We start from the raw sequence: 18,003 nt of genomic DNA, 5'->3' as shown, positions 1-18,003 counted from the left end.
TGAATAAAAATAAGGGGAAAAATTTAAAGAATGCTCACAATACTTTTTAAAAACTTCTTGGAGAGTCTCCACTAGTACAGACATGTTGGGAAAATGTCAGTGAAAGTGAGGCTGCATAGTGGGTACTCCCAAAGAAACAGACCAAAACCAGGTATGTCCAGAGGAGCATTGCACAAAACGGCTTGAAACTGGAAGCAACCCAAAAACCCGTCAACAGTAGGTCAGATAAAACTGCTGAAGACTAAAATGATTGAAAATCAACAAGGTGTAATGGCATGCATCAGCAGCCCCAGCTCTGAGGCAGGGGGACTGACTGGGCAACACAATGAGGTCCTGGTCTCTCCAATTTCAAAAGAAGAAAGGGAGCTGCAAAATGAAAATGAACTACGGCCAGATGCCATAATAGTTGTTTTTTTTTTTTTTTTTTTTTTTTTTTTTTTTTTTTTTTTTTTCTTTCTTTTAAGACAGTCAAACTAGGGTGATAGTTAACTGGAAAAAAGCTTGCCTTGCACACAAGAGGACCCAAATTCAATCCCCCGAAGCCTTTTTTTTTTTTTTTTTAGGAAGGTGGACATGAGGCCAATTGGAGATGGCTCAGTTGGGAAAAGGAACCAACTGCCAAGACTGATGATCTCAGTTTAATCCCTGAGGTCCACAAAATGAGAACTGACTGCCTCAAGCTGTCCTCTGACCTTCACACATTCCTCATCCCACACAAATACCCAAAGGTGATAAAAATAAAAAGGAGGCCTAAAGAAATGGCTCCGTTGTTAGGAGCAACTATTTATTTATTTGGATCTTTCGGTTCTGTGAGATAGGGTTTCTCTGTGTAACAGTCCTGGCTGCCTCTGGGATTTGCTTTGTAAATCAGGCTGTCCTTGAACTCACAGAAAGATCTAACCTGCCTATGTATTCTAACTGATGGGATTAAAGGCATATGCCACCAAGCCCAGCCTCCATAAATAATTTTAAATGATAGAAATTTGAAGACAGTAGACAGTCATTAGAACACAAACTTCATCAGAAAATAAAACTGAAAGTCAGTTGGACTGTGGTGATATTCATTTTTAATCCCAGCACTCAGGGGGCAGAGGCAGGCAGATCTCCTAGTTCAAGGCCAGTCTGATCTACAGAAAGAGTTCCAGGACAGCCAGGGCTACACAGAGACACATTATCTCAAGTAACAAAAACAAACAAGCAACAACACTGTGGTGGTTTGCACATGCTTAGCCCAGGGAGTGGCACTATTAGAAGGCGAGGCCCTGTTGGAGGAATTGTGTCACTCTGGGGTTGGGCTTGGAGACCCTCCTCCTAGCTGCCAGAGGAAGCTCAGTCTGTTCCTGGCTTCTGCTGGATGCAGATGTAGAACTCTCAGCTCCTCCTGTACCATGTCTGCCTGGATGCTGCCATGTTCTCACCTTGATGATACTGGACTGAACCTCTGAACCTGTAAGCTAGCCCCAATTAAATGTTGTCATTTATAAGACTTGCCTTGGTCATGGTGCCTGTTCACAGCAGTAAAACCCTAACTAAGACAAACACCAAAAAACAAAATGCCCAAACCTAAACATCTAGGTGATTCCACAATGCTTGGTTCCATAAATAAGATTATGACCCAAGCATGGAGTATAAATCTGTAAATTGAAATAATTTTATGATTTATCATGTTTTATCACAGCAATAGAAAGGTAACTGATACAGAGACCAAATTCATATTTGGGTAAACAAGACAAACCTTGACCTCTTCACATAAGAGATGACAACCAACACCTGGGGATGAAGGTTAAACACAGAGAGGCTGCAAACACACCAGGTAAGCTGGGCAGGACGGGTAACCATTAGTAAGTGAGAGAACCTTCTGGAATCAGCAGGCAGCTAAGGCTAGTTTACAGGTCAACTCAAATTTCATTAAGCCTGAGATCAAAGACAGAGTTTGTGATACATCCATACAATGGAACGCTACATTTGTTAGAAAGAATGAACTAGAGCTACCTCTAATCACTCAGCCAAGTTCTAATGATACCTTATTAAGTAAGAAACAAATTATTCTGAGGGTTAGAGATACACTTGTGTTGGTGGCATGCCTGTTTAACATAAAGCTCTGGGCTCAATCCCCAGTACCACAAAACCTAGTAATGTGGAGGCTGAAGGATCAGAAGGTCAAGAACATCTCATACACCAAGTTTGAGTCCAGGGTTATATGAGACCTTAGAGAGAGAGAGAGAGAGAGAGAGAGAGAGAGAGAGAGAGAAAGCAAGAAATAATTATGTATTCAATATAAGAGATACTAGAAGGATACACTTGGAGTGTATCCTTAAAAAGCAGTTGTGTTTGCAATGAATTCTGATTTATTTTAAACTTTTTACAAAGCAAATATATGACATCGAAGTGAGAAGTTGGAAAGGATAAGTATCTTTAGATAAATGAATGAACCAATTAAGAATGTCTATATAAGGATTTATCGAATGTTTCTACTCTAAAAAGTTTTATGCTACTAAGGAAGTCATTTAGAGTTTTATGGGTTGGAAAGTTTGTGTCCCAACAAATACTTGTACTGATTTCTGGTCTCCGTCTCCCATCTCCATCCACCTCTTGGTACCAGCTGGAGACCTGCCAGGAAGAAAAGAGCAGAGGTTCTACCAGAGAGTTGTGGATGAACGAGATCTCCAGAAAGGCTCAAACTCTGTAGAGCTAAGCAGAAAACCACCCATGTGAGGTGACAGTGGTACATAAAAGTACCAAGTGCAGATTTACCGTCTGTGGTAACAGTGACACCAGGAACCCACATCCAACTTTTTACATGTGGCTGCCAACCCTGTGGTTTCTACAGAAAGAAGTGTGCTGTGAGAAATCAGAGACGAAGCTCATTTACACAAAGCACAAGTACTCAAAGCAAACACCTGCCCCCAGTGGGGAAGGACTGGATTCACAACCTCAGCCAGGCTGGGAAGAAATCCTGTAGACATGGTGAAGCAGTGAGCCTGTGTCATCAAACAAGAAAGCTGATATAATGAAGCCACCCTGGGAATGGCCAGGGTGCAGACCGTGGTGGCCAGAGGAAATCTCTGCTTCTCCACTGTTCACCCTGAAACTTTGGCCAGACAGCACTGCAGGGGCTCCACGTTCACATTCTGGGGACTGCTATGGATTGGTCCTAGCATGGACCAGTAACCACAAGGATTTCAAGGTCAGCCAGATTTGGTTCAAGCTTCCCTTTGACACTTGCTAGCTGTGTATTACTTTTAGTTAACAGTGACCAAGTTGTCTAGCATGGATGAATAAAGAATATTCACTTTGACTAAGAACTCCAGAGACTTCGATTACACCCAAGCAGGAAGTCTCTGACCAAGGCGATGGAGATGAGGTGGAGGCCCTTCTCACTGTGGTAGACTGGTCAGCAAACAGAATTGGAATCAGGATCTGGGTGTAACCTTCAAACACTTAGCCCTAGTGTCTGCCCCATCCCAAAATAGTGGCACCAGCTACCGAACAAGCACGTGAGACTCTGGGTGACAGTTCAGACTCGAGCCAAAATGCCCCACACCTGGCTATCTCGTAACGAAAAATAAATTTAGTGCAACCTCAAGAATCCCTAAAATCTGCAGGAGGGTAGCAAGGAGACATGAGATCCAGGTGAGAATGAGGCCAGTGGGGCAAAGGTGACATCCTGTAGGTCCGTGTTCAGCATTCCCAGCATGTAGTAACACCGTGTGAACTTTTTATTTTCATATTTATTTTATGTATATGAGTACACTGTAGCTGTGTTCAGACACACCAGAAGAGGGCATCAGATCCCATTACAGTTGGTTGTGAGCTACCATATGGTTGCTGGGATTTGAACTCAGGACCTCTGGAAGAGCAGTCAGTGCTCTAACCACTGAGCCGTCTCTCCAGCCCTGCACCATGTGAACTTAACAGGCTTTGGCATACCCACTCCTACAGCCATCTCATTTGTACTACACAGATTCTCTCTTGGGATGGCTTCACATGGTACCTGTGACTTTTCCCAACAGGATGGCACACACTTCCGGCACACCCATCTTGAGGCCTCTTATTTTTACCGTCACAGCTTCATCCACTGGTCTGTCAAGGATTTGCTGCAGGATTCTGATCTTGATACCTATGTACCTGGGTGCAAGCTTCCTTGATCACAAAATCCTCATTCTCATAAAACCAACACTATGCAGATAAAATCAGCTTCCACTGTTAGGTCCAGTAGTATCCGGGCTCCCTTGGACCTCAGCTGAGTTTTTACAGAGCGTCGCTTGGAAGAAGCTTTCTTAGGTGGAAGTCTTTCAGAACTGGAAAGATGGCTTGGCAGTTAAAAAAGTGTTTACCGCTATTTCAGAGGACCCAAGTTCAATTCCCAGCACCCACATCAGGTGACTCACAACCACCTGTAAACTCCAGCTTCAGGGAACCGGAGGTCTTTATTCTCTATCCTCTGAATGTGACACACACGCACAAGAAAAAAACAAAAGTTTAAAGAGAAAGTCTTTCTAATGGTTTTTCGATTGTACGCCCTGGATCTACCTGTTAGCATTTCCCCTAGGCTTCGCCCGTTACCTAGCAACAGCCAGGTAAAAGCCTGGCTCCCATATAAGAATTGCTTGCTAGCTCACGGTCTCCCCCCACTTGTCCATGGCCAGCCTCTTTCTTTGTTCCTCTCTTCCTCTCTCTTTGTCCGTCTCTGTTCCCCCTTCCTTGTCTCTACCCCTCTCCCAGATCCCAGACAAACTCTCTTCCATACCAAGCCTATCGTGTGGCTGATTTCTCAGAAGGAAAGCTTCCGGGTGGGCCGCCCAGGCGCTGCCTTCTGCGGCGCCGCTGCACTGCTGCCATTTTGTAACACAGCGTTACCTTTGATGTATGGAGTCCCACCCTAAGACACATAGAGTACAGTTTCTTTCCTGTGGCTTTCACCTCTTTAACAATTACAGCCACTTTGTGTGCAGCTGATAGTCTGCGACTTCAGACCATCCGCGCATCTTTCCTGGCCACACTGGATTCCAATCTTCCTGCCAGTCTTCATGCTCCTGATTCTCAACGCCTCTAAAGTTCTTTTTTAAAAAAGATTTATTTATTTATTTCATGTATGAGTACACTGTCGCTGTCTTCAGACACACCGGAAGAGGGCATCAGATTCCATTACAGATGGTTGTGAGCCACCATGTGGTGGCTGGGATTTGAACTCAGGACCTCTGGAAGAGCAGTCAGTGCTCTTAACTGCTGAGCCATCCCTCTAGCCCCTCTAAAGTTCTTCTACCAATAAATTATTCTATTACTTTTCAACCCAATCTCACTCAAAATTTCAGGACTCGAACAGAATATGGCCAAATTCTTTGCCAGACCGAATGTAATTCATTTCTTAATAGAATTCCTATTGCTATCAGCAACCTCATAATGTGTCCTTACATGTTGGTTGGCAGTTAGTCTTCCAATCTTCTACCCCAATAGCCCATTAAATAGAGTTTACAATATTGTAACATTACCCTCACCCTCATTTCCTAATTCCTCCTTATTCTCCCCAAGACTAGCTTCAAAGGCCTCCGTACCACAAGGCTAGATTTGGTCCCTGAAACTATTCTACTCTGGTGCCAATTTTCTATACTAGTTACTTTCGTGTCTCTGTGACCAAAATACCTGACACAGCCAACTTCAGAGTTAGAATGTCTGGTTCATAATATCAGAGGGATTCAGTCCATCGTAGTGGGGCGGGCACTGCCGGCAGCCCTCCTGCTGGCCTGAGCATGGGGTGGAAGCTGATCACATTGTCGCAGACCAGGAATCGAAGGTAGACGAGCCAGAATCGGAGGCCAGGTGTAACTTTCAAAAGGCAGCGGTAGACACCCACCAGCGGCCATCTCCTGGACATTCTTCAGCCTTCACAGAGAAGTGTTCAGCACAGATTCATCTGATGGTGACATGTCAGATCCAAACCATGCACTTTGTCTTCCATAGATCTAGTAATTTACTCTGAGCTTCATTTTAAATTATTCATCCATTTATTTTATACAAATATGAGCTGTATGGGCACCGCATGTGTGTGTGGGGGGAGCACCACACGTGTGTGCGTGGGCACCACATGTGTGCTTGGTGCCCGTAGAAATCAGGAGAAGGTATTGGATGCTTAGAACTGGTATGACCGATGACCGTGAGCTACCCAAGGATGTTGGGAACTAAACTCAGATACTCTGCAAGAGCCATCAAGTGCTGTCTTACTGCTAAGCCATCTCTCCAGGCCCCCAGCCTCATTAAAATAAATACAAAATAATAAAGACCTCATTAAAGATGTGATTAAAATCAGTACTTACTTCCTGGGTGTTATGAGAGCTAATGAGAGAATAAACGCAAAGATGCTGTAACAACGCAATGAACATATTGGCTTTTCGTTTAGCTCACCCATTTCTCAGAATCCACAGTTCCTCCTGCCCCAAGGCCATCAGTTGGTATAAAGTGGAATTTGCCTGCAACTGTTGGAAGGACAGCTCTGGGATTTTGGAGCCTCCCTGGAGGATCATAGAATATGAAGCACAGACCGAAGTCAAACTTCTCCAAGGTCCCCAGGAAGATACAAACGCTCTCTACTCTTTGAGGGTCGGATCTCAGGCTACGAACAAACTTTCCAGAAAGAGGCAAAGGCAGGAAGGGTCAGGCCTACGGTTAGACAGTCACAGAACTCCCCAAGTCACAGTGCTTCCCTGGGGAGAGCAGCCTGCTTTTGCAGGGGATGTAGGACTGTTCGATCCAAAATAAAACACAGACTGCTCACTCAGATTTGAATTTTAGATACAAAACAAATGGCGAAAAGGTTTTATCACAAGCATATTACGAGACGGCATGAGATTTACCTAAAATTCAAGTCTAGCTGGGCTCCTCTTTGCAGGGTCTCCCATAATAGGCCTATTGTGACAACTCATTGTGACAATGACAAATACATAAACCTCAGGATTTGTTTTTTTGTTGGTTTTTTTTTGTTTTTTGTTTTTGGGGGGCTGGTTTGGGGTCAGGATTTGTTTTTTTGTTGGTTTGTTTTTTGTTTTTGGGGGGCTGGTTTGGGGTCAGGATTTGTTTTTTTGTTGGTTTTTTTTTGTTTTTTGTTTTTGGGGGGCTGGTTTGGGGTCAGGATTTGTTTTTTTTGTTGGTTTTTTTGTTTTGTTTTTTGTTTTTGGGGGGCTGGTTTGGGGTTATTATTGTTCTGTTTTGGTTGCTGGGTTTTGTGGTTGTTTTGGTTTGCTACTAGGGGTTGAAGCCAGGGCTCAGCTGGGAGCCTCAGATTCCCCAGTCTCAAATTGGAACCAGTGATTATGTGTAGGATGGAGACTAGCCATTAGGTTTTAGGAGACCTGGGTCCAAGCCTGGCATATCTCCAAACCAGAGCAATGGAAGACCAGACATTTAACTACTGAGGTTGGTTTCTTAACTGTCAAGTGGCCCATTTCCAAAGGCTTACTTTACCCATTAATCTGAAAGAACTCATCCCTTGTCATACACTGGGCATGTTATGTTTCTTCTGCCTTTATCTTGATCTACGAAACACACTAAGATGGCTAAGAGCTGCTCATAAGCCTCCTTCCCAGCCAGTCACACCCTACCCCACTCCAGGGGAGCTCCAGGCTCTCTGGGCCACCGTTCCATCCTGATTTACAGGAACTCACACTAGCAATCAATCATCCTTAATTTTTAACTGGGCTGTGTCCTGAACCAGCCAATAGCTGAGACTGCCCCTGACACCCCACCCTGACCCTCTGCGACCGTCCACTCAGTCTGCACTGAAGCTGCCTAGTGACCAAGAACTTGGACCAGGTTTGGTAATGGGGGCTTAGGGAGGAACACGAAGTTAAAGAGGGCTTGTCAGGGAAATCTCCAGCCTTCTCCATACTCTCCATCAGTTTATTTCTGCAGCTTCATAAGCTTGATTCTGCTTGAGCCTTCAGCCTCCTCCTCCTCCCCTTCCCCCCCAAAAGCTGCGCTGCCCACCTCGCACTGGCCCTCCTCCTGCTGCCTCTGGCTTATTGTTTAGTTAAGCGGACCAGGGAGATTGAACAGATGGGCAGAGACCTGGGCGTGAAGGGAGAGAAGGGCCAGCCGGTGCCGGGAAAGGGAAGCGGTTTGGGGAAAACAAAACAGAGGGCGGAGCCAGGGAGAAGGTTGCCCCAGAGGGAGGAGGAGAGAACACACCAAGGAAGGGTCGAGGCCTGGAATGGAATGGGGGCGGGCCCGGGGATGGGGTGGACCCCTGAGCTCCTAGGCACCGCGCCTGGCTCTGAGGCTAACTGGCTTCATAGGACGCAGCTGACATCGCTGCCCAGATGGCCTCCAGGCTGACCCCACTGACCCTCCTGCTGCTGCTGCTGGCTGGGGTAAGTGGTCGCTCTGTGAGGAGGTGGGGTGGGGGTAGGAGTGGGAATTAACCCTTCAGGCCTTGGAGGAGGAGGATAGTCTCTCCTGGGAGTTCGAGCCTTGAACTAGCGTTAGACCAGGGGCTGGAGGGACTAGGTTGTATATTGGAAGGTACGTTAGCTGAATGACCTTGAGCAGACCCCTTTTCCAGGCTTTCTTAGCCCGATTTATAAAAGGGAGAATACACAGACCCTACCCAGCCCATCAGCAGGGCTTACGTGGGCCATAGAAAGGACAATGAAGAGCAAGCCCGAAGTTGTGAAAAACAAAACACCCTCTACCCCTGTGTGCTGCTGTGATGGGCTCTTGTAGGCTAGGGTCTGTGGGAAGTGGGTTGCAAGAAGGAAGGCTAGCAGACTGACCTGGACCCGCCCCAAGGCTAAGAGCACTGTGGTCCCAGTAGCCTAGTAGGAGAGGGATAACATGAAAACTCATGCGAGTGCTTGCTTCCCGTGGCTGAGCAGTGGAATATGCTGGAAGCTGGTATCCTGGGTGACACTGAGAGTTAGCCACAATGTCTAGTTAAGCAAGGGTCTCGATTTTATACACCCCTTTTCCCACTTCTGTGTACACTGCCACACACGGAGATTCTCCTGCCTCCACTTCCCAAATGCCCAGATGACTTGGGTTACAGGTTAAGCCATGCTACCTTTCCTTTTGGAATACTAAATGCTTTCGGTACCCACTGGGGCACCACGTCTACTCTTGGAAAACCCATGGTCCTCAAACAAGACCCGCAAATGCACTAGCCTAGCAAGTGAGTCAAAACAAGTAGATATTTACAAGAAAATGGCTTCTTGTGGGGCGCTCACTGAACCCAGATAACTGATAACCAAAATTCAGAATTGCCTCATGTCTCCTGCAGAGAATTCCCCCAGCATTGCCTATTTTGGAAGGAACTGTGGTAGGCGGGTTTCACCTGCTAGGTTGTACCAGAAGCAGCTGGTGCGATGCGTTCCCAATCTTCTCTTCTTGCTTGGAATGGTTGAGAGGACTGTGGCTCACCCGGAAGTGAAACATTGTTTCTTGAACCACAGGATAGAGCCTTCTCAGGTTCCGAAGCTCCCAGCCACAGCCCCCAGGATCCACTGGAGGCTAAAGCAGAAAGCAGAGACAGCTTCCCTGAAAAAGATGGCCCCTGGAAGCCCACCAAGCATACAGCACAGTCTTCTACCTGGCCGACAACCAGCGTATCCACCAAAATAGCAAATGACACCATGGATAAAGTAGTCAACGAGTCCGTCATCCAGCACATCCAACCCACGGATTCTCCAAGCCAGCCCCCTCTGAATTCTTCCAGCCAGCCCGCCACAACCACAGACCCTTCCAGCCAGTCTCCCACCAATTCTTCCAGCCAGCACTCAGATCCTCCCACCCAGGCTCCTACCGAACCCTTCTGCCCAGAGCCACTTGCTCCATGCTCTGACTCAGACAGAGACTCCTCAGAGGCTACACTGGCGGAGGCTTTGACAGATTTCTCTGTGAAGCTCTACCATGCCTTCTCGGCTACCAAGAAGGCTGAGACCAACATGGCCTTCTCCCCATTCAGCATTGCCACCCTCCTCACACAGGTCCTTCTTGGTAAGACTGACTTCTGTCCAGGCTGTAAGCCGGGCCCTTTGGTGGGCATCGCCGACCACAGACCTTCTGTGAGGCTGTCTCTGGAAAGAAGCTGGAAAATGGGCGACATGCTAGGGCTGGCCGGCTTTCATTCTTGAACATGGTTTCATTTAGCAATGATTTAATTAGGTGCTATCACTTATATTTCTGGTTGTGAGCCTCATCTTTAATGCTGAGCCATCTTTTCTGCCTGTACTGTTGCTTATAATCTAAACCCCTCGGGAGTCATTAATAACATATAAAATAAGGTCCCAGTTACCAGTCATGGTTCGAAGCAATGGAAGGTGGTAAGAGACATGGAATTTCTGGAGATAAACCTAAGACAGAACCGTGGTGATGCACTTGCTGACTGTGCAACCTTGGACAGTCCACTTCACCTCTTTCGACTGTGGCTTATTTCCTGTTAAGTAGAGATGGTGATAATCTACCTCTGCGAAACAAGAGTTAGATCAGGTGGTGCCTTGACCCCCTGGGAGGTAAAAAGCCTTCTGCCTTCCTTTGGGAGAGTAATCCATCTGGAAATCCAGCATTAGAATGCCTGGAGTAGAAGAAATGCTCTCCGAAAATCTTAGCTGTTGCAGCAGAGAGGATGTGTACAGTAAGCACTTAATAATGAATAACATCCGTCCTCCTTTGTAATAGTGATCAGATGCCTCTGCTTATAGGATGACCCTTTGTAAATCCGAACCATCTAAATCAGAGTTAGTGTGGAAGTGGTTAGAAAGAGAATATATGAAGCCCTGGAAAAGTCTAGTGGAATGACTTGGGACTGCCCACTACCTTCTTCCTGACACACGGACTGTCTTCCAGAATACAGTTCTGATGCCCTGAGACGCCCAACATAAAAAACAACGCCCTTCATTCTAGCCAGGCCTTAACCCCAGTCTCAAATAGCAGGTCTCCCATTTCGTCCCCAAGAGCCCTCATCTCTCTCTGTTGCAGGGGCTGGAGAGAGCACCAAGAGCAACTTGGAGAGCATCCTTTCCTACCCCAAGGATTTTGCCTGTGTCCACCAGGCACTAAAGGCCTTTTCATCCAAAGGTGTCACTTCTGTGTCTCAGATTTTCCACAGCCCAGGTGAGTGACCGGGGCAGATAATAAGTTCTGGATGATTCTGGAAAAGAAAGCCTGGGAAAGAAGATGAGCTGGGGATGGGTAAGAGCAGATGGGGTTCAGGAGGATCGTTCTGGGGGAATCCAGGTTCTATACCGTCCTTCCTAGATAAATCACTTGCATCCTTTAAAATAAGAAAGCCCTGTGCATCCATCAACTGCAGGGCCAGAGGTTAGAGGCTCTGGGTTTTAGGCTGCGTGAAGCAGAAGCAAAGCCTAGGGTTTTTTTGATCTGTCTTGATCAAATGTGTCTCTGATCAAATATGTTGATCTATTTAGTCCAGTAAAGCAGTCTGCTTTTGCAAAGACTCACATTTCCTCCAGTAGACTTGGGCTGTGAGAGCAAAGGTCAGGAAGTTTTGTCCTGAACTTCTACTGAGGCCTGGAAGTAAGGTCTATCCCTGAACAGAGGGGAAAACGGAGTGCAGGCTGGACCTCGGAAGGTGGTCTAGGGAGGGCCAAGGGTGGGTCTGCAGCAGGGGTGAGGAGGAATGGCTCTACCACCCCTTTGTTCCCTTGAGTCTAATCTGCACATCTGTAATAGAGGAGTGGGCTGGTCCCTGCTCCAGCATTTTGTTGTCATTGGAGAGAGCAAGAAGAATTGTGAAAACCTGGACAAATGTGATGGTCTCTAATCCCTGCCCTCTGAAGGCAGCTCTGTGAGTTCCAGGCCAGTCTGGTCTATGTGAGTTCTAGGTTAGCCATCTCAGAAAAAAGAAAAAGGAAGTGAAACCGGAACCAACAGGAAGTGTGCTCGCTCTCATACTTGCCCTTTGAGGGAGGGCAGGACTGCTCAGAGGACTCACCGCCCTGCATTGTCCTGCTTCTCAGATCTGGCCATACGGGACACCTATGTGAATGCCTCTCGGAGCCTATATGGAAGCAGCCCCAGAGTCCTGGGCCCAGACAGTGATGCTAACTTAGAATTCATCAACACGTGGGTGGCTGAGAACACCAACCACAAGATCAGGGAGCTGCTAGACAGCCTGCCCTCTGACACCCGCCTCATCCTGCTCAACGCCGTCTACCTGAGTGGTAAGGGAAACACCAGGCAGGCCCCATGCCTAATGCGGTTCTGTGTCCCCTCCTGTCTTCACATGCCACCGTTCCCATGTGACTGATGGTCCTACCCTTCCCTAACAGGCTCTTTAACACCCTTTGTCCCTACCTACATTACAGCCACCCTTTCTTCCTTTAGCTAAGTGGAAGAAACCATTTGAGAAAAAAAAAATGACGGCATCTTTCCTCTACAAGAACTCTGTGATTAAAGTGCCCATGATGAGTAGCAAAAAGTACCCTATGGCCCATTTCAGTGACCAGACTTTGAAGGCCAAGGTAAGTTCTGAGCTCACTGCAGTCCTGATTCAAACATGAGTGTCCTGGCTTTGTTTCTGCAGTGACTTCCTTTCTCCTGATCATTATGGGGTACCTGCTTACAAATTTCCCGTTTCAGCTTCTTCTGCCCATCAGCCCCGCCTACTTTTCTCCTTCTCTTCTCTCTGGTTTTGGCCAAGGCAGGGAATTTTAGGTTGGAAGGCACGAATCTAGACACGATTCTAAAGCGCCTTCATTCATCTCTACTGCATCAAATGGCAAACAGTGAGTCGTTTTCAATTCTGCGTATCACCCTCTTATAACAGCCAGCACTCTGGGTACCTCGCCAAGTCCTCAGTGTGTGCTCTCGTACAGTATTCATGTGCATGTGTAGCTGTAAACTGTATACGTGTAGATGTGTATTACATACAGGTGTTAATTCTTTTGTTGTGTTTTGGGTTTTGTTTATTGGTTGTTGTTGGTTTTTTTTTTTTTTTTTCCTAAGATAGAGTTTCTCTGTATAGTTCTGGCTGTTCTGAAACCCACTCTGTAGACCAGGATGGCCTCAATTTGGAGATCTGTTTGTTTCTGCCTCTTAAGTGCCGGGATTAAAGACGTGCACCACCACACCAGGCTGAGTTAAGTTCCTTATCAGAAATTGCGCAATATAACTCTAGTGGGGAGAGAGAGAAAAGACGGAACATGGAACCTGTAGGATGATGTCATTATCCAGGAGCCTATCATTGGATGAGAGGGAAGGATGGAGGGAGGGGAGGCTAGGAAAGAGAGCCAGAGGAGGAGCACAGGAGAATGGAGAATCAAGATGGAGACAGTGGAGAAGCATGGTTCAGATCAAGGTGAACTAAATCAATTTTATGTTGTCTGGGGCGGGGGCGGTTTATATCTTTATTAATTGGCAGGGAACTTGTTGTTTGGATGTATTGTGGATTGAGAATTCTACATGTAAGTCTGTTTGATAAATTATTGATTGTTGAGTCCTGATTTTACTGGGCTGTGGAGAATTTGAATAAAGTTCCCATCGGGCAGGGAGACAGCTGAGAGGGCAGCCCGTGACCTCCCTGGTCAGACAGAGCTGAGGACAGCGCGGAGCGGTAGCGTGCAGAACAGTCACAGCCTTTTTTTAGTTATTTACTGCACCAGGAGCCCAGGCTGGGTTTGCCAACGTGAGCCTTTAATCCAGCACTTGGGAGGCAGAGGCAAATGGTTTTCTGTGAGTTCGAAACCAGCCTAGACTACATAGTAAGTTCCAGGACAGCCAGAGCTTTATAATAGGGAGTTTCTGTCTAAAATAGTTGGAGGGGGAGGAGGAGGATCCCTAAAAGATTCTGGTTAGTAGATTCTTCAGTGCCTAAGCTAGAACTTCTTCCTACCTTGCTAGAACTTCAAGACACAGATCTGTAGGGCAGAAGGCAATGTCTCAGCACAGAACATAAGGAAAACACATCTTTGTAGCATAGCTATCCTGGTTTCCACCTTGGGAGATCTCTGGGTCCCTTTACACTCAGGTGTGTGTGTATCAGTGTCTCAGGAGGGTGTTTTAGGCCAGCATCCCATAGCCATGGGTGGTACATCCATGGATTAAGAGAACTATCAACAGAAAACATTTTGAGCAAAAAAATTATACTAAACACATCCAAACATTTTTCTTGTTGTTATCCCCTAAACGATACAGTATACAACTATTTATATGGCAGATTTGTTTTTGGTATTAAAACTAATCTAGAAATAATTGAGATTATAAAAGAAACAGGGTTTAAATAAACTGCATCTCAAGCCCATTTGATAGAGTGCTTGTCAGGCCCACACAAAGCCGTGGGTTTGATCTCGAGCTCCTCATCAGACTGACTGTGGTGTAGACCAGACGTTCTAGCACAGAGGCTAAAACAGGAAGATCCTAAGTTCAGGGTCAGGTGAGTAGTGGTGGTGCATGCCTTTAATTCCAGCACCTGGGAGGCAGTCTCAGCCAGATTTTTGTGAGTTCCAGGCCAGTCTGGTCTACAAAGCAAGCTCTAAGACATCCAGGGCTACACCGAGAAACCATGTCTTGAAAAACGTAGGGGTTGGGGGAGGGGAAGAGACAAAGGGGGGAGAAAGGGGGAAAAGTTAGATGTTAGTTCAGGGTCATCCTCTGTTTGAACCCATCCTGGATTGCATAAGATATTATGAAAGAAAGGAAGAAAGAAGACAGAAAGAGGGAGGGAGGGAAAGAGGGAAGAAAGAGAAGATGGAAAAGAAGAAATTCAAAACCCAAATTACTTCCCCATTACATAGCTAGCTAGTCAAGGTATGACCCAAAAACCTGTGCTCATCCCTTGGGCTCTCACCAGGACCAGCATGCTTCAGTCAGATTGACTGGCACTCCCATTTCATGGCGCAGCATGCTAGTCAGTTTAGCTGCTGCTTAGTGAGACGGTATACACTAAGAGACAGTCCTGGGGCACAGGAGGTGGAACGGAAGAGCTAATAAGGTGTATCTCATACTTTTCAGGTAGGACAGCTGCAGCTTTCTCACAACCTGAGCTTCGTGATCATGGTACCTCAGAGCCAGAAGCACCACCTTGAAAACTTGGAAGAGGCACTCAACCCCACTGTCTTCAAGGCCATCATGAGGAAGCTGGAGCTGTCCAAATTTCAGCCCACTTACCTGATGATGCCTCGCATCAAAGTCAAGAGCAGCCAAGACATGCTGTCAGTCCTGGAGAAACTGGGTGAGCTGCAGCCACCTGTGGCTACTCCCCATTCCTGAGGGGAGGCAGGAGAGGTGGTGCTGGAATGTGGCTATCTACAGTTCCCTTTCCCCTCATCTTTAACAGGAACTTACCCCACAGCTATGCAAGTTAAGGGGACGGGGGTCTTATCCCACGAGCTCGCTGAGAAAGCTGAAAGTCAGAAAGTTTGCCTGGCTCCCCCCTGAACTAGTTGGAGTCAGCACAGTGGCAGGCCAGATCTCCAGGATGTTTCTCCTCTGGCTCACTGACCCATGTGACCCAGACAGGCTGCCAACATTCACTACCTCAGCCACACTCGCAGGATACGCTTAAATTCATCTGGGTATGACAGTTAGGGGCTCTGAGTTCTTGGGAGACTTTAGAAGCACCATTTTAATTTTTTCATTTTTTCCCCCACTGATTGGGAGACTTACTATTATTTAACTTTTTATTGATTCTTTGTGAATTTTACATCACCTGCCCTAATCCCACTTATCTCCCCGTCCTTCCATATCTACCCTCCACCCTCGTGACCTTCCCCACAAAAGAAAACAATCAGAGATCTCACCACGGAAGTTGTAGCAGGGCACAGTGTCTCGAACTGTGCACCCTTTGGCCCAAACAGTTTCACTTGCTAATGTTCATTGTGAGGCCTCTGACTTCGGCTACACCATCAGTACCAGATCCTCGCCAAGTTGCTGGGTGTTGTGCAGAGACGCTGCCACCTTGGTTCTGCAGGACCGGCCCTTTCGCGAGCCCCAGCAGCTCATAGATGGGGTGGATGTTGGGTCGGCTCTTCCACATCCACACCATCAAGGCCAGTGTTCCAGAACCCAAGCTGCCCTGGCCAGCAAGCCAGCTCTGCCCCACAGGGAGCAGGGCCAGCTCACTGCTCCCACAGAAGCACCATTTTCTAAGCTTTAACTCCATCCCTCACTAGATTAGCCACTCCCTTCCTGTTCTGACACTTGACCGCCTAATATAGAATCTTTCTAGGATCAGGATACAAAACCAAATAGCAGACTAAAGGGTGCACCTGGTTCTCCTACTCTGAAGGAACTGCAAAGGCTTTAGGAACGGGCATCACAGAAACAGATATTGAGGCATTTGGTGGTGGCACACACCTTTAGTCCCAACACTCGGCACACAGACTTAGGCAGATCTCTGTGGGTTCGCGGACAGCCTATATAGTGAGTTCCAGGGCAGCCTGCGCTACATGGAGAAACCCAGTCTCAAAATCAAAACAAAACCGAAAGCAAATATTAAAACAAAATGTTTTTTTTAATATTTAAATTAAGATATTTAAAACAGCACCTCTGTTGCTAAGGAAATGCTAGGGGTTTGGGGGCTCTTTGTTTGAAATTTACGGCAAAGACCAGTATATATTTATGACTTATGACTTGACAGCGTTACACCCTCCTATGATCTCATTCTATAGCATATTACCCATCTCTATTTTCTAAAGTCCTTTTCAAAGCAACGATGTCATTTTCTCCAGAAGAGAGTTGGTGGTAGGCAGAGTGAGGCCTTCATCTCTTGAGAGTGGTAGGTGGGCCGCCGTGACCAGACCAGAAGGCATGCTGTCAGAATCCGAGGAGGAAGTTAAGAGCAGAACCTCCACCCACCAAGACTTTCCTGCCGATGTCTGATTCTGGTTTTCTCGTTTCTGCCATAGACTTCTTCGACTTCTCTTACGATCTCAACCTGTGCGGGCTGACCGACGACCCAGATCTTCTGGTGTCTGCCATGAAGCACGAGACGGTGCTGGAGCTGACGGAGACCGGCGTGGAAGCAGCAGCAGCCTCCGCCATCTCCCTGGCCCGAAACTTACTCATCTTCGAGGTGCAGCAGCCCTTCCTCTTCCTGCTCTGGGACCAGCAGCACAAGTTCCCAGTCTTCATGGGCCGGGTACATGACCCCAGGGCCTGAGACCCAAGGAGACCTGCAGGAGTCGGGCTTGAGTAAACACCGCAAGCTTCTGCCCATCCGGCTATTTCCGGCCGGTGCCTGCCCTGGCAACTTCCAGCCTTAGGAACCGGCAGACGGAAGTTTCCATCCACCAACCCCATGGTGTCGACCTGCTCTCTAAACCACTATTTTGCAGCTTTTTATGGTTCAAGCTTACCAGCGTCTACAAATAAAACTTGCAGACGTTTTCTTCTCTCGCCAGCCTCTCTGTGTTCTCGCTGCCCCAATATCAGAAAGCAGGAAATCGCCATGCTTCCTGCATCGGCTGTAATAAACCACTCTATACTTGGTGGCTTGACGTCCCTGATGTTTCCTGTTCCGTCCAGGTCTCGGGGTTGGCCAGTGGTCTTACTGATCTGACTAGCCAGCTTCCCTGGGCATAGAAAGTCATCTTCCATCGTGAGCAGATTGTTTGGGGGATGGCCTGTCTTTGATGGCTGTCTTAGTTCAGGTTTTATTGCCCTGAAGAGACACCATGACCAAAGGGACTCTTATAAAGGAAAACATTTCATTGGGGCTGGCTTACAGTTTCAGGGGTTTAGTCCGTTATGGTCACGGCAGGAAGCATGTGCAGGCAGGCATGGTGCTGGGACAGATGAGAGTTCTACATCTTGATCTGCAGGTAGCATCTAAAAATTGTGCCGCTGAGCCTGGACTTAAGCACCTGAGACCTCCAAGCCACGCCCAAAAGTGACGTACTTCCTCCAGCAAGGCCACACCTACTCCAACAAGCTTATACCTCCTAAGGCATTCAAACACAGTCTATATGGTAACCTATTCAAACCACCACAATGGTCCTGGGTGACACTTTTTGACACTCTTCTATGTCTCTTATGTCCTGTCACCAGGATGACCTG

At 47.1% G+C, this 18,003-nt stretch overlaps 1 protein-coding gene across 1 annotated transcript; it reads left to right on the top strand.

Annotated features, from left to right (window-relative positions):
* The first annotated feature begins 7,746 nt into the window (after positions 1-7,746).
* SERPING1 (serpin family G member 1) lies at positions 7,747-17,436 on the top strand. Its single transcript, XM_080927823.1, has 8 exons — positions 7,747-7,806; positions 8,289-8,363; positions 9,441-9,984; positions 10,966-11,100; positions 11,967-12,170; positions 12,334-12,470; positions 14,959-15,178; positions 16,854-17,436. Exons 2-8 carry the CDS (start codon positions 8,313-8,315, stop codon positions 17,105-17,107), a joined length of 1,545 nt encoding a protein of 514 aa, XP_080783949.1. The 5' UTR covers positions 7,747-7,806; positions 8,289-8,312; the 3' UTR covers positions 17,108-17,436.
* Positions 17,437-18,003: the final 567 nt, after the last annotated feature.

This window comes from Micromys minutus (genome assembly GCF_963924665.1).
Source record: "Micromys minutus genome assembly, chromosome: 13".
NCBI lineage: Eukaryota > Metazoa > Chordata > Mammalia > Rodentia > Muridae > Micromys > Micromys minutus.
This window is presented reverse-complemented; position numbering and strand designations above follow the sequence as displayed.

Coding starts and splice junctions, on each gene's coding strand:
- SERPING1 (XM_080927823.1), top strand. CDS start 8,313: ATGGCCTCCAGGCTGACCCCACTGACCCTCCTGCTGCTGCTGCTGGCT. Junction 11,101..11,966: donor TCAGATTTTCCACAGCCCAG/GTGAGTGACCGG, acceptor CCTGCTTCTCAG/ATCTGGCCATACGGGACACC. Junction 12,471..14,958: donor ACCAGACTTTGAAGGCCAAG/GTAAGTTCTGAG, acceptor CATACTTTTCAG/GTAGGACAGCTGCAGCTTTC.